Source organism: Gadus macrocephalus, chromosome 6, assembly GCF_031168955.1.
Source record: "Gadus macrocephalus chromosome 6, ASM3116895v1".
Taxonomy (NCBI): Eukaryota; Metazoa; Chordata; class Actinopteri; order Gadiformes; family Gadidae; genus Gadus; species Gadus macrocephalus.
The window spans coordinates 1,795,147-1,809,148 of NC_082387.1; the positions used below are offsets into that span (position 1 = coordinate 1,795,147).

At 41.9% G+C, this 14,002-nt stretch overlaps 1 protein-coding gene across 5 annotated transcripts; it reads left to right on the top strand.

The window, feature by feature from the left end:
* The first annotated feature begins 2,427 nt into the window (after positions 1–2,427).
* plekha8 (pleckstrin homology domain containing, family A (phosphoinositide binding specific) member 8) lies at positions 2,428–11,685 on the top strand. 5 transcript variants are annotated; one of them, XM_060053593.1, is made up of 13 exons: positions 2,428–2,770; positions 3,400–3,516; positions 3,623–3,778; positions 3,858–3,979; positions 4,235–4,393; positions 4,497–4,537; positions 4,677–4,786; positions 5,527–5,773; positions 6,535–6,620; positions 7,375–7,433; positions 9,775–9,976; positions 10,213–10,274; positions 10,366–11,685. In XM_060053593.1, exons 1-13 carry the CDS (start codon positions 2,731–2,733, stop codon positions 10,561–10,563), a joined length of 1,599 nt encoding a protein of 532 aa, XP_059909576.1. In that variant the 5' UTR covers positions 2,428–2,730; the 3' UTR covers positions 10,564–11,685. The 5 variants fall into 5 exon arrangements, with proteins under 5 accessions (XP_059909576.1, XP_059909577.1, XP_059909575.1 ...); XM_060053594.1 differs by having other exon boundaries at positions 2,430–2,770; positions 4,671–4,786; positions 9,800–9,976; positions 10,370–11,685; XM_060053592.1 differs by having other exon boundaries at positions 2,433–2,770; positions 4,671–4,786.
* The last annotated feature ends 2,317 nt before the right edge of the window (positions 11,686–14,002 follow it).

Sequence of the window (14,002 nt, forward strand, 5' to 3'; positions counted from 1 at the left end):
AAGTTTGAGATTCAGTTTCAGTATTACTTGTTTTTGAAACCTGACATGGGGCTGGCACCGCCACCATCATATCTGTCTTATTTATTGCACCCACACATAATAGGTCCATGATACCATGTGGGGTCATTTCAGACTCCTTCGCTTCCTAACACCTTGTGAGTTCTCTGGGTACACCAGCTGATGGGTCTGTGTATATATTGGGCATTTGATTCTCGTTTCAGAAACAGAAATATATTAAACGAGTGGTAATTATTTCTGTTTTAACATTCAAAAAGGTACATACGTACATGCTTTTCTTATAAAGTCAAAAAGTGTCAAACTAATCTAAAATAATAATTGTTAAACATATAGAGAATCATCGGGGGATTAGTAACCTGTACTTCCATGGTCGGTAAACAATGTGACTGCGATCGCTCAGACCTCTCGCTTTCAGGGTAGGCTATATGCAGGAATCATAGAGATGAATTTACTACCTTTTACTACCTCCACAATATTTTTTACTACCAACACGACATCAAGCAGCGGGGCGGGGGGTATGCAAAGCACCACTTACTACTTACTATAAGGTATAATGTGACACTGCCGTGATCCCTGTAGCCCTAGTGCTGCTGCTGCTAGCACCGCAAAACAACGACATAGAGAGTAGAGGTCTTCACTCCTGCGGGACTCAACGCAAAATAGTGCAGCGCGGAACAAAGAATTAAAGCTCATTGCGGGGGCGGGCGGGATGATAGAGGTGCATTTGCGGGTGCGAGATGATACACTGCACTCCCGCAAATCAAATATGAGGGTAAAGTAAAATATACAAATTATCATGAAGCCCTCATCAATAAGCAAAACCTACTTTTCCTTCATGGTCGAGGCAGCAGCTGATTCTTTTACCTTTCATTTTTCATTTAGACGTGCTGGTACTGACAGAGTTTTTAGTTTTTTAATATGTGACTGTTTCAGTTACTGAGGCCTATTTAATGTTTTGTATGGTTGAAAACATGCAGGCTTACCAATAAATATGTTACCAATACTGGTAGCCTAATGAATTATGTGCGCGCTCGTTTTTTCTAAGCAAATGGACAGGCCTTTCCTGAGACAGAAAGTAAACATCCATCATTGCGGGGCCACGTGAACTTGTCAGTCTTGTCAGGTGATTCAATGACTGCAATGACCACTTCCCTGTTCTTTTTGATGGAGGGCACAGTTGAGGTGGAGGGGGGCACAGTGGAGGGGCGCACAGTTGAGGTGGAGGGGGGCACAGTGGAGGGGCGCACAGTTGAGGTGGAGGGGGGAACAGTTGAGGTGGAGGGGGGAACAGTGGAAGGGGAGGGGGGAACAGTGGAAGGGGGACCAGTTGAGGTGGAGGGGGGAACAGTGGAAGGGGGACCAGTTGAGGTGGAGGGGGGAACAGTGGAAGTGGAGGGGGGAACAGTGGAAGGGGGACCAGTTGAGGTGGAGGGGGGAACAGTGGAAGTGGAGGGGGGAACAGTGGAAGGGGGACCAGTTGAGGTGGAGGGGGGAACAGTGGAAGGGGGCACAGTGGAGGATGGCACAGCGCACTTATGTGGAACCCTAGGCTTCTCCTCCAATTTCCCCCCTTTCTTCTGCTGGCTCCTCACATTTAACCTCCACACTTTCATCCCTATCTTGTAGATGTTGGTGGCCTTCACTTTATTTTTAATGTTTTAATTGTCTTTGTTTGAGGTCACTGTTTTTGATTGCATTTTGAAGGACGTCTGACAACTTCAGTGCCTCTTCAGTGACCTCTTCCACAGTGTTTCAGCTGGTAATAGACACTGGATGGGATATGATCTATGTAATGTTATACTCATGAATGTTATCAACTCATTTTAAGGCAAATAAAACATTTCAGTACCAAGAGAGGGCTTGAGATAATTTTCTGGCAGGAGGGAAAAGACTGAAATGTCTTATATTTGCCCATGTAAAGGTGTTTCAGCTGGTAATAGACACAGGATGGGAAACGACTACAATGTGTCATATTTTCGCTTTAAAACGTATTACAGCTGATAAAAGAGACTTGATTTGTTCTTATCTACCCCACATAGCCCACATGAATGTGATAGTGTTAGTTTGAACCCTAATCTATTGAATGTGATAGGACCTATTCATGAATGTTATCAATTCATTTTGAGAAGAACAAAACTTCTTCTTGAAAAATCTATAAGGTGGGAAAATAATGCATAGTAAGAAAATACATGTTTTATTGTATAAAAAAAGACACAGATATAATTTCGATTACAGTGGTTTAAAAACATAAAGAAGGATAATTGACTCATGGACAATAGTGCTGTAGTACTATTGACTAGTATGACTGATTAGACGTCGATCCCCGTACAACGTCGATGTCTTGTCACCTTAAAATACATATCTGTGTTAATACAGCGGACAATAGTCCTGTAGTGCAATTGACTAGTATGACTGATCAGACTTTGCTGCCGCACACACGTTTCGAGGCGATATAGCCTTGCTTTAACAAGCTGTGCGCGCTCCCGCGGCTGAAATCACTTTCTGGCAGCTGATCACTTTTTGACACAACACCGGGTCTCGGTATTCACGAACGTTACGCACTATCTGCGCGGTTCAAACGCAAATCACTAATCGCTCCTACTCGGTGTACACACTAATGAGGGAGAATGGAGTCGTTACAGTCAGCATCTGGTCATTACACATTGTTATGACGAAAAACAGGTAATGAGCGTAACAATATTTTAACAAGCGATGGAGGGAATACTACATAAATGGACCAATTACATAAGTGGTAAGTCATTTGAAACACGTAGCTAGCATGTAGCTGTTATCACTTGTGATAGAGTTTAGTTACGTTACCAAAACCAGCAGCGAGTTAATCCATCGAGCTAACGGCCGCTACGACTAAAGCACTACCTCGGGTTTAATCGACTATCACTGCCAAGTCAGCGACGTTATTCTCTCACTATTTATTTATTTATATATATATATATATATAGAGAGAGAGAGAGAGAGAGTGAGGGAGCGAGGGTTAGCTAGCTCCCACCTGTCACTGAACTCAGTCTGTTGTACATTAGAATACATCAGGGGTGTTCTTTTGGCGACATATGGAGGATTCAAAGGAGTTGTAGAAATCGAACGTCCTGAATCAACACCTATATACCTGGTTAATAGTTAGTCTGGTCTATCTGCGTTGACATACAGTCCAACTGTTAACATGGTATATCTGTGTTAGCATACCAGCTCACTGTTAACCTGGTGTATCTTTGTTGATATATCAGCCTGGTATATCTGAGTTGAAATACCAGGCGGCCCCGCATGAGAAACATTGTGGCAGTGTCAAACACAACCATGTCTTCCCATAATGACAAATCGCTTTACGATGAATACTACCATATTATATGATCTGATTTCATGCAGGTTGGCAGCCTCGGTGGTTTGTTCTGGATGGAGGGACGCTGTCTTACTATGATTCTCAAGAAGACGCTTGGAAAGGATGTAAAGGCAGCATTAAGATTTCAGTGTGTGAAATCCTAGGTTGGTAGCTTGCACTTTCCTGTGATTTGTATATGAGACCACACACTTTGTAACAAATCAAGTAACAAGACTTACTTTGCATTTAATGTTCACCACTATGGTATAGTCCATTCCACAGACATTACCCGCGTTGATCTCACAATACCTGGAGAGCAGTACTTTTACCTTCGAGCCATCAATGCAGCGGAGAGGCAGAAGTGGTTGGTGGCTCTGGGAACAGCAAAGGCCTGTCTCACAGACAACCGGACAAGGAGAGAGAAAGGTAACCTAAACGCTACTACAAGTATGTTTGAGATGTACTGTTGACTTTGTATGATCATCTTGTTTTCTATACCTTTCAGAGCTTCAAGAAAACACAGAGGCAATAAAAACCAAGATGTCAGAACTTAGATTGTACTGTGACCTCCTCCTCAAACAAGTGAACAAGATCAAGGACAGCGAGGAGCGTGGAGACTCGGCAGAAGTAAGGTTTTTTGATGAGCTAGAGAAAATAAAAGAGGCAGACGGTAAAGGGAAAGCTCTGTGGTCTACAGACGCAGTAATAAGACTAGCTCTTGCCATGTATGTCATTATGTCCGCAAACATTTTCTCCATAAGTGACCCATCACCACTGCCATGAACTTAGCATTATACCATACTAAGGCAACAACTGATTCTCTGCGGTTTTTGGATGTTAGCCTTGTGCATATGTGTACTAATACCAAGATGGTTCCTGCAGGCAGGTGAGGATACTGGAATCATGGTTAAATCCACATGCACCACATTCCTCAAAACTCTTGAGGAGTGCATGCAGATAGCCAACCACACATTCTCGTCAGACATGGTGTCACAGAGTCCACCTGGCTCTCCCCCAGTAGCTGCCATCAAACCTCAGAAGGTACACTGCTCTGGCGCTAATTGCTTCTTCGACAAAGATGTTGTGAAAATTCAATATTTGGATGTTGCTCAACTCTAATGTTAATGGCCGCTCCTCCCTCCAGATCAAACCGCTCTGTCACCTGAAACTGAATCTGGGAGAAAAGTAGGTCACACATACATGTGCCTCCAATTTTGTTCATTGACTTTAAAATATGCATGCAAGTTGTATTTTTTGTAAGAGTGAACAATAAAATGTGTAGATGTACTTGACTGGGGATCTATTGTATCTGTTCCAGATTGAGAGAGTCAGAGGAAGCACATGAAAACCAGAGCCAGGACTCGGGGCGAGAGGGAGCAGAGGAACCTGAAAAACCAGACATACCCTCCCACAGAGACCAAGCACCCTCAACAGGTTAGACGTCCCCCATTACAATGCAAATGTCACAAGTCATCAGATGGTCGCTGTCTACAGCTTTGTAATAATGATTGCCAGGCTAGTGACCAAGGATGAACATCTGGTTGCCTTCTCTGGAAAGTCAATGAGTGGATATCAACAATCTCCTGTAGAAATTAATTAGTGCAAATACAGCATACGTTCCTCAATGTGATCTGTTTTACATTATACAATTGATCAGATCTCCTGGGAATCGTGTGTGTGTGTGTGTGTGTGTGTGTGTGTGTGTGTGTGTGTGTGTGTGTGTGTGTGTGTGTGTGTGTGTGTGTGTGTGTGTGTGTGTGTGTGTGTGTGTGTGTGTGTGTGTGTGTGTGTGTGTGTGATGGAAATACCAGCCACTGGTGAGTCGTATATGCCAACTAGGTTACCAATGCAAACTTATATCTTTAATCTTTGGAAGCTTATGTCATATCCCAGAAAATTGGTTGGAGGACTGTGGTTGGTGGGGTTACATAAGAAGGAAGCCAAAAGATTGGAAAAATGTTGCTCTGTTTCAGCCACCATAGGTAGTATGCAAATCTGGAGACAAAGATGTTTTTGATTTCTTTTATCCATAATTGTTCGGGGGAATATCTTATCAACTTATCATGTAGGTCTTGTAAAGGCATGTAAGCTTTGAACCTGTTACATTATTAATATTTCTTCCCAAAATGTTTGGATCCTTTTCTCCTTCTTTGTAAATTTGCATCCAAATAAAGCTCTTGAGGAGGACGATGGGCCTCCAGCCCCTTATACTGCTGGACCTGTGACTCAACTGGAGGGAGAGGGGAGCAATCCTGAACAAGAACAAAAGCACAACATGGACCAAATCAAAGAGGATGGAGAGGATGAGGTGAGCCGAAACCAGAGGGAGATGGTCTCTGCCCTGGACCAAATCCTACCTCCTCAGGATCCTCTGCTGGAGGAGGAGGGCGTAGATACATTCTTCAGCACAATGAGTCACAGGTATGGAACTTCTCTACAAGAGGCTCACATCCTTTAAGATGATAAAACAGCTCAATGGGACATTTAGACTGATTTGAAGCTAGCCCACCCAGTGTTTAATTCTCTTTTTTTAGTACCCTCATTGTCTATACTGTGTGTTTTATGTATGGAGAGTGTGGGTGTGTGTGTTCAGGTGTTAATTCAAACGTCATATGTCTTTTTTGCACTTGCTATAGATGTTTCACACAATAGGATTATATATTTTGAAACGATGACACATTCATAACCAGTGATTCTCTCTTGGTCACAAAACACATACAGAGACGCCCTCCTCAGATTTTTCGGTTTGTAAAGTTATATTTCCTTGTTACAATTTCACTCTTTTCAAACCTAACCTCCTCTTTTAATTCAAATTTATTTATTATCCTGCCAGTGTTTACAGTGTTGCTGGAAAATATGTGAAAAGTATGATTTTACTAATTTAATTATGTATTATAATATGCTATAAATATTTTTTTTGATTTAACTTACTTTTAATTTTTTTTTTTGTCAGTTGAATGAAAGAGCTGTTAACGATTAACATTGACCAGCTCTATTACCGGTTGTTACTGGTTTGCTGTGATGTTGATACTGCATGACTCTGTCTGAACCATCCTTTTGACGCCTGTACTTTTTTTTTTCTTTTTTATGACCCAATAAAAATACTTACTTCTGGAATACATCATTTTAAACATATCTTCATGTTTGTATCTTTTCCACCTTTTTCTTTTTGTTATTTTTAGATTTAGCGATATAAGACTGGAAGACGACAGGGGTATCCCCACCCAAGACTTTTTGGACTCATGCTATGCAATAGTGCCTGTCTTAGGTAGGCCCCCTAGTTATCTCCTCGGCTCTTCATCCTGTTCTGTCTGTCACTTATTCCTTCCTTGTGTTTATGAAGCTTATGTCTGATCATTGTTCCTGCCTTTGATCTTCCATAAGTGCTTTATGATTCACGAGGGGGGAATGCATCTGTTTGGCCGATCTAATACTTGCATTCTTCCAGCTGCATGCACTTCTTTTCATAATGGTTTCATTATTTTGGACTTGGCTCTGGGATGCGTCCCAGGCAAATAATTTGCCTCACAACCCATTTCAGAGTGAAATTCTAATTTAGCATTTGTTGCTTCTTGCTTATTAAGGTAAAATATGTCAAATACCATTGTACTGCCTCTTTCTTACTATGTATTGGTATAAGTATTCCATCAGAGCAGTCAAGTGGTATTTTGTGAGGATGAATTTCACAGTGGAAGCTGCTCACTAGATTTGTATGGTTGTAAAGTATTGTAAAGTCATTTATAATGTAAAATGTTTAATGAAGAATGTTGTCCTTCTCATCTACCTAGAATCAGACCTGCTAATTATTCATCAGCTACCATACCTCAATGCAACTTTCCTCCCATTCCATTCATGTAATGCATGACCTAGATGGATAGATCATCTCTCAAAGTCATCCACAGATCACTTATTTTCCTCATGTGTGGTCGTTGTATTAATATTTTTCTTGCACATTCAAGAGGTATAAAGTTCTGATAGAATTAACCAGCAACATGAACTGAGAAGGTCCTCTCTCTCCATAGACAAGCTGGGATCCACCGTGTTCGCTCCAGTTAAAATGGATTTTGTTGGAAACATCAAGGTAGGTGTAAATGGTGAAAATACTTGGCTTGATATCTGCTTTGATATAACTTATACAAAACTGTTCACGTCCATATGGATACCTGTCTTTTTATAAACTAGTCAGTCCCTCCAGAAAAACGTGATTATGCGATCGCATAATTCAACGCATAATCAGCCTAAGTCTGCCTATTCATGCAGGGGCTGCATTTTTTCAAATATGCCGCACTTTCACTGCATAAACTGCCAATTTCCACGAAAAAAGCACCCATTTCCCCCTGTTGCCATGGGAACGTTATGAAGTGACGTAATTATGGGACGTGAACGTCATCGCAAACCCCGCGACGAAGGCAAGTTGAAGCGGTCTCATTTGCCAACAAAGATAAGTGCAAAAGACCGTGCAAAGCAGTTTCCCGGATTGTTACACGACAGTGGGGGCAAATTATTTTGCACTCCGTGCAACTGCGTGTTGGACCACAGGCGGAAGTCGACGCTGGAAAACCACTTTGCCGCAGCCAAACATGCAAGGATGGTTAAAGAGATGGACGTTGAGGGAGAGGGGATGGAGGATGAGGAATGATTGGCTAGTGTTAGAGGCTGCAGTTAGTTTTCATTTGGACTGTTGTAGTTTCATTCAATGAGTGGATTCAACTTTACAGTCGTAAGATTGCACTTTTTTGTTACTCTTTTGAAAAGCTTCCTCTGTAAAACAGGAACATTTATTTATATTTTATTTATTCATTTTTACATAAGTTTTAGCAGATTCTTTTTGTAAAGCTACAGAAGTTGTACTCAATGTTTTGTAAGTTTGAGCCATGTTTTAAGGTCTCAAATAAAACAAGACTAGAACTTAAATATTTCAATTTACAATTAGGGCATTTAGCAGATGCTTTTATCCAAAGCGACTTACATCGTTTAATACACACATTGACACACAGACGGCAGAGTCAACCATGCAAGGCGACAGCCAGCTGGTCAGGTCAAATTGTAAATTGTAAATATTCAGAGCACTTTCTGTGATGTAGTATGCTTGTTTTTCATAGAAAGTAATAAGAAATGACTCTTTACATTAAGGTAATAGCCTAGTGAGAATAGGGTGTTGGGGGAATCACTTTTTCCCCCTCTTTTTCAAACCCCAATTTTCGCCTAGTGAGAATAGGGTGTTGGGGGAATCACTTTTTCCCCCTCTTTTTCAAACCCCAATTTTCGCATGTTCCCGCATTTTTTGCAAGTTCCCGCATTTTTTCGCGAGTTACCATAAATTCATCGCATAAAATTGCATAAATACGCTGCATATTTCATCACATTTTTTAAGAAAACGTGCCGCATAATCAAGGATTTTTGGCCGCATAAATCACAAAAAAACGCCGCATTTTTCTGGAGGGACTGACTAGTAGGCAAAAAAAAATGACACTTTGACTGATAATCTTTTTATATATTTCTAAAATTAAACAACACTTTTCTATATCAGAGCCGCAGTGTATAATAAGCTAATATTAATTCACCAATAATCTGTTCGGTTTAAAACGGATTTAATGAATCCAAAAATTATTAGATTCATTATTCAATTATCTATCCAAATATTACAATTGTAATGAACGTATTAAGTGTTATTTATGTCAAGTAAAAATAAATGATAAATGATTTCAGTGTCGAGCCTTACTTTGATGATTGCCGAGTTTTTTTCTGGTCAGCATTTTAGCTGTATGCAATAGACTAATGTGATAAAAAGGGAAACCATGTTTCCTAAAGCACAAGTTAATTTCTCCCTCAGACTGTGCTAACAAACAGGTTCTGTTTGGCAGGTCTAGAAGCACGTTTATCTAGCATGAGTTTCTTTGCTAAACAAAACCGGAGAAGGTGAAATGTTGTAGTCCAGAACATTAATTGACGGGAATGGTTACAACCCAGCTATTTTCTTAGTGCATAGTATATTTATTTAAAGAACAGAGAGAATAGCAGAGCATAATTTCATGACTGCCTGGAACATACCGATGGCAGGAATAAAGGGGGCTGGCATGTGGCTCAGGAGGTAGCGCAGGTTGGCTGGTTACTGTAAGGTTTCTAGTTCGATCCCCGACTCCTCCTTGCTGAGTGTCGAGGTGTCCTTGAGCAAGACAACTCACCCTAACTGCTCCTGACGAGCTGGCTTTCACCTTGCATGGTTGACACTGCTGTCGGTGTGTGAATGTGTGCATGAATGGGTGAATGTTAGGCAGTATTGTAAAGGGCTGTGAGTGACCACTGGTTAGAAAAGCGCTGTATAAATGCAGTCCATTTACCAAAGGGAAAAAGTAACCACCACTTCTTTAGCCATTTGGTCAGCTTGACCATTTGTTTTTTCTTTGTTTTTTTGGCTTTAGAAAATTAACCAGAAGTGGTTGTCAGACCCCAACAGCTTCCCGACCCTCCAGTCCATCGTGCTGCACGAGCTGCAGACCGCTACAGCACAGGTGCGCAACTCGGCCACCGAGGCGCTGCTGTGGCTCCGACGAGGCCTCCGCTTCCTTAAGGAGTTCCTGTCTGAGGTCCACTCTGGGGAGCAGGACATCCATGGGGCCCTCAGTGAGTTAATGCTTTGTCATAGATCCATGTCCTTCAAGGGCAGATAGGAGCTAGGCATCTACAGGTCTGGGATGATTGGGCATCAAATCCAGTATCCCCTAGCCACAAAACTGTCTGGCCCTGCAGTGGCTCACAGTGTCTTATGGACACTGTGAGCACATGTACCATATGCAAATACTTGATGATCCATGGTTGATTGAGATGGTATGCCACATAAGGTCTCTTCTTTCAATCAGACAACGCCTATGGAAGGACGCTTCGCCAGTACCACGGCTGGGTCGTACGAGGCGTGTTCGCTGTAGGTATCATTTCCACTCTGGTGGCTCTTCTTAGATCAGCCCCATTGTGTTCATGACTGTAGCCTGACTGACTGTAACCCTTCCCTCCAGTTGGCCCTGAGAGCCTCCCCGTCCTACGAGTCCTTCACCGCGGCCTTAGTATCCCAGGAGGGGGACCAGCTGAAGCCGGGCTTCACCAGCGGCATGCGGCGGGACCTTAGTGTGTACCTGCCCGCCATGGAGGACCAGCTGGGCATCCTGGACGACCTGTACGACGAGTACAGCCTGGAGTCTGACGAGGTGGTATGAGACTCTCGGGGCCTTCCTGCTGCACAGAGACGGTGTTGACGTTGATTTGCTTGCAGCGAGGCATTGTGGATTGAGAGACAAGGAAGATGTAGTTTAAATATCTTGTCAGGCCTGAGAGCCGGTTTAGTTAGCTATAACCTAAAAAGCGGGTGTGGTTCAACAAATTATGCTAATGCTAACGTATTCGTTTTAGTGTATTAATTCAAGAAACCCAGAGAATCCATCTTTTCATTTTCTGGCTAAAGAGGATGGTGGTTAATTTATTCCCAAGACATTCCTGTTTGCTCGGGTTTATAAAACGGGTTGATGGATAGGCCTGCCGCTGATACAATGCACCATATTGACCAAGCTAATGTCAGGTTGTTAGTTTTTCTTTCCCCAGTATATGCCTTGAATTTGTTATTGGTTCTAATAAGGGACAACTATTTTCTGATGTGTGTTGCACTGAAGTTGTCCTATGTAACATTTGTTACTGAATGGTGTTCATCTGGCTATAATTGTAATTATAAGGCAATAGGTTTGCATTGGTTTCCTTAGTGTAACAGGTTAACAATGTATTGTCTGTGTTCTGTATAAAGACTCCATGGGACCAATAAGTGACGGACATGAGAATGCTGTTAGCGTTTGCTTTCCATCACATCAAAGAAGAATGCAATGGAGCTGTTCAAGTGTTGGCAATTGATCAACTCAAAATCAGCATTTTTGCACAAACCTATGCACAGTTTGCATTGTTATTCTGACTCTGACTTTATATATTAGCTCTAAATGGTTCACATTTTGATAATCTCAATCTTTGTAGGTGAAATATATTGGTATTTGCATCCAGCAAGAATGGATTTAGATTGCATGTTTAAATGTAACAATGGTGCCATAAGTAAAAATGAATACACTCTTACACAAAGCTCTGAATTTATTAAATGTATCGCATTTATATTGAACCATTTTCCAACGGAATGATTGGCACCATGTCCCAAAATAGAAGTTACTTCCGGTTTATTAATTATGGACCCAGATGTACACTTGCCATATATACTCTAACTTTGTGAAGCAGGATCCTCCTTGACGTGACTTTTGTAAATGTTCCTGTAACGTGCCAGTATTTAAAAGTCTATCTGGTCAATACTTTGAGTTTGCAACGTGGGTTTATTTGTTGTTACAATAACATTTTCTTCATCTCCTGTACATTAGCAAAAAGTCTTGTTTACAATTCCTCTATCAGAATAATACAATGTTGTATGTGGATAATGATAATATGCTTTTTAAATGATGAACATATAAGGGGGTATTTCATTACTACTCAATAAATGGTAATGGTTTTGAATTGGCAAAGTCATGGTCAGCTATGACATAAGCTGTTAATGTTTTCTAGTTGACTGACTTTAGACTGCATTTACGCTTTAGACCGTTCCTAGCTCATTTCAGACCAATCAGGGGATCTCTTCCATGATTGGTTTGAGGGATCCATCTGGCATGTCAATCACAGGTGTGTGAAATGCATCACTTTTCAATGGCGGAGAAACCTAGGGAGGGGTGAGAGCAGAGGGGGAGGGCAAGTTATGGTGTGTTCAAGGGTTAGGGTAACCCTGTTCTAGGCCCTGTCCACACGGCTACGATTTTTGTGTATAAACGCGGAACGACCGCCTAGAAGGACACGAGTTTTCGGTGCATGAAAACACATTCTTTTGATACAATGACCCAGGGTGAAAAAGAGAAAACTAGTGATTGGTCAATTGTGACCAAATCAGTTTGAATGACCGAATCTTTAAATGTCCCATGGCATGCTACTATATGGATGCTTTAATAAAGATATTAGTGGGCCCCTAACACATTATTTGAAGACATTCCTGAAATTCAGCCGTTGTGCAGAATTACAGCCACTACGAGCCAGTCGCACATTTATGGAAAGCCAAGAAGGCTAACTGACTGGCCCTAGAATGGCGCGGTGAAAGTGCAAAACCGCACGGAAACCGTACGGAATCCGTATATGGAAAGCCAAGAAGGCCACTAACTGGCCCTAGAATGGCGCGGTGAAAGTGCAAAACCGCACGGAAACCGTACGGAATCCGTATATGGAAAGCCAAGAAGGCCACTAACTGGCCCTAGAATGGCGCGGTAAAAGTGCAAAACCGTAAGGTTTTTGAATGACTAATAGCAGCGGCTATTAGTTATTCACTCCGGCTATAGAGCGGCGAAGTCACGCCCCTTCCGGTAGAGCTCATGGGACCTATGAGATCGAAAAATATGAATGGGTGTCAATGGAGAGAAAATAATTATTTTCTGGTCCCAGTCTTTGTATGCCCTGGATTACACATATGTTGTTTGTGGATTTAAATGATAATTTTTCATGCAAAGAAAACTAAAAAAATTTGTGAAGAAGTTTGATAATTATAGGTTTTATGTGAGGCCGCTTTGTGAACTACAGCTCTTCGCTGCTCTCGACGCATATGATACACGTCACCACACCCGCACTTGGAACTCGGCACAAAGATGGCGATCTCTGCTCCACTTCACCACATTCTTTCAAGGCGAGGATAAAAGCATAGAAAGAGGTGAAAACCACTATAAGTCGGGGCATGTGGAGAGTTTTAGTTATGTGCCATCTCTATGTGCCATCTCTGTGCCGAGTTCCAAGTGCGGGTGTGGTGACGTATATCATTCGCGTCGAGAGCAGCGAAGAGCTGTAGTTCACAAAGCGGCCTCACATAAAACCTAAAATGATCAAACTTCTTCACGAAAATGTTTAGTTTACTTTGCATGAAAAATTATCATTTAAATCCACAAACAACATATGTGTAATCCAGGGCATATAAATACTGGGACCAGAAAATAATTATTTTCTCTCGATTGACACCCATTCATATTTTTCGATCTCATAGGTCCCATGAGCTCTACCGGAAGAGGCATGACTTCGCCGCTCTATTAGGTATGCAGAACGAGCCCCTCCCTCTTCTTTGCTTGACCACTAAGTTTGAAGGCTGTCTAACCCAGTGATTTTCAACCAGTGTGCCGCGAGAGATCGTCAGGTGTGCCGTGGGAAATGTTCTAATATCACCTAATTAACCATTGTCGGGTGTCTGTGCTGTAATAAAGTGTCGCAGATAATGTACTGTAATTTTCGGACTATAAGCCGCGCCTTCTTTTCCCATTTTTCGATTCTGCGGCTCATATAACGGTGCGGCTAATCTATGGATTTTTACAGCTAACGGCTACTCGGAAATTGTATTCGAAGCTTAAATCAGTATTCAGAGCTTCGTTGTTTTTTTTCCACGTAGGCCTACGTGACGTTACAAGAGCGAGGGAGGCAAACTATAAGCGTCAGCGACACAAAGCAGAGAAGCGAGAGAGGTGGAGGAAGAATAGATATCTTCCCACACAGCAGGAGACTCCAAGGAGTCTACTAGGAGTCACCAAACCCGCGTTACTGTCACATCCGTTTTTG

Excerpts from the sequence above, each read along its gene's own strand:
- plekha8 (XM_060053592.1), top strand. The coding sequence starts at position 2,731 with ATGGAGGGAATACTACATAAATGGACCAATTACATAAGTG. Across the intron at positions 3,517-3,622 it reads TTCAGTGTGTGAAATCCTAG|TCCATTCCACAGACATTACC; the intron begins GTTGGTAGCTTG and ends ACTATGGTATAG. Across the intron at positions 5,774-6,534 it reads TTCAGCACAATGAGTCACAG|ATTTAGCGATATAAGACTGG; the intron begins GTATGGAACTTC and ends TGTTATTTTTAG.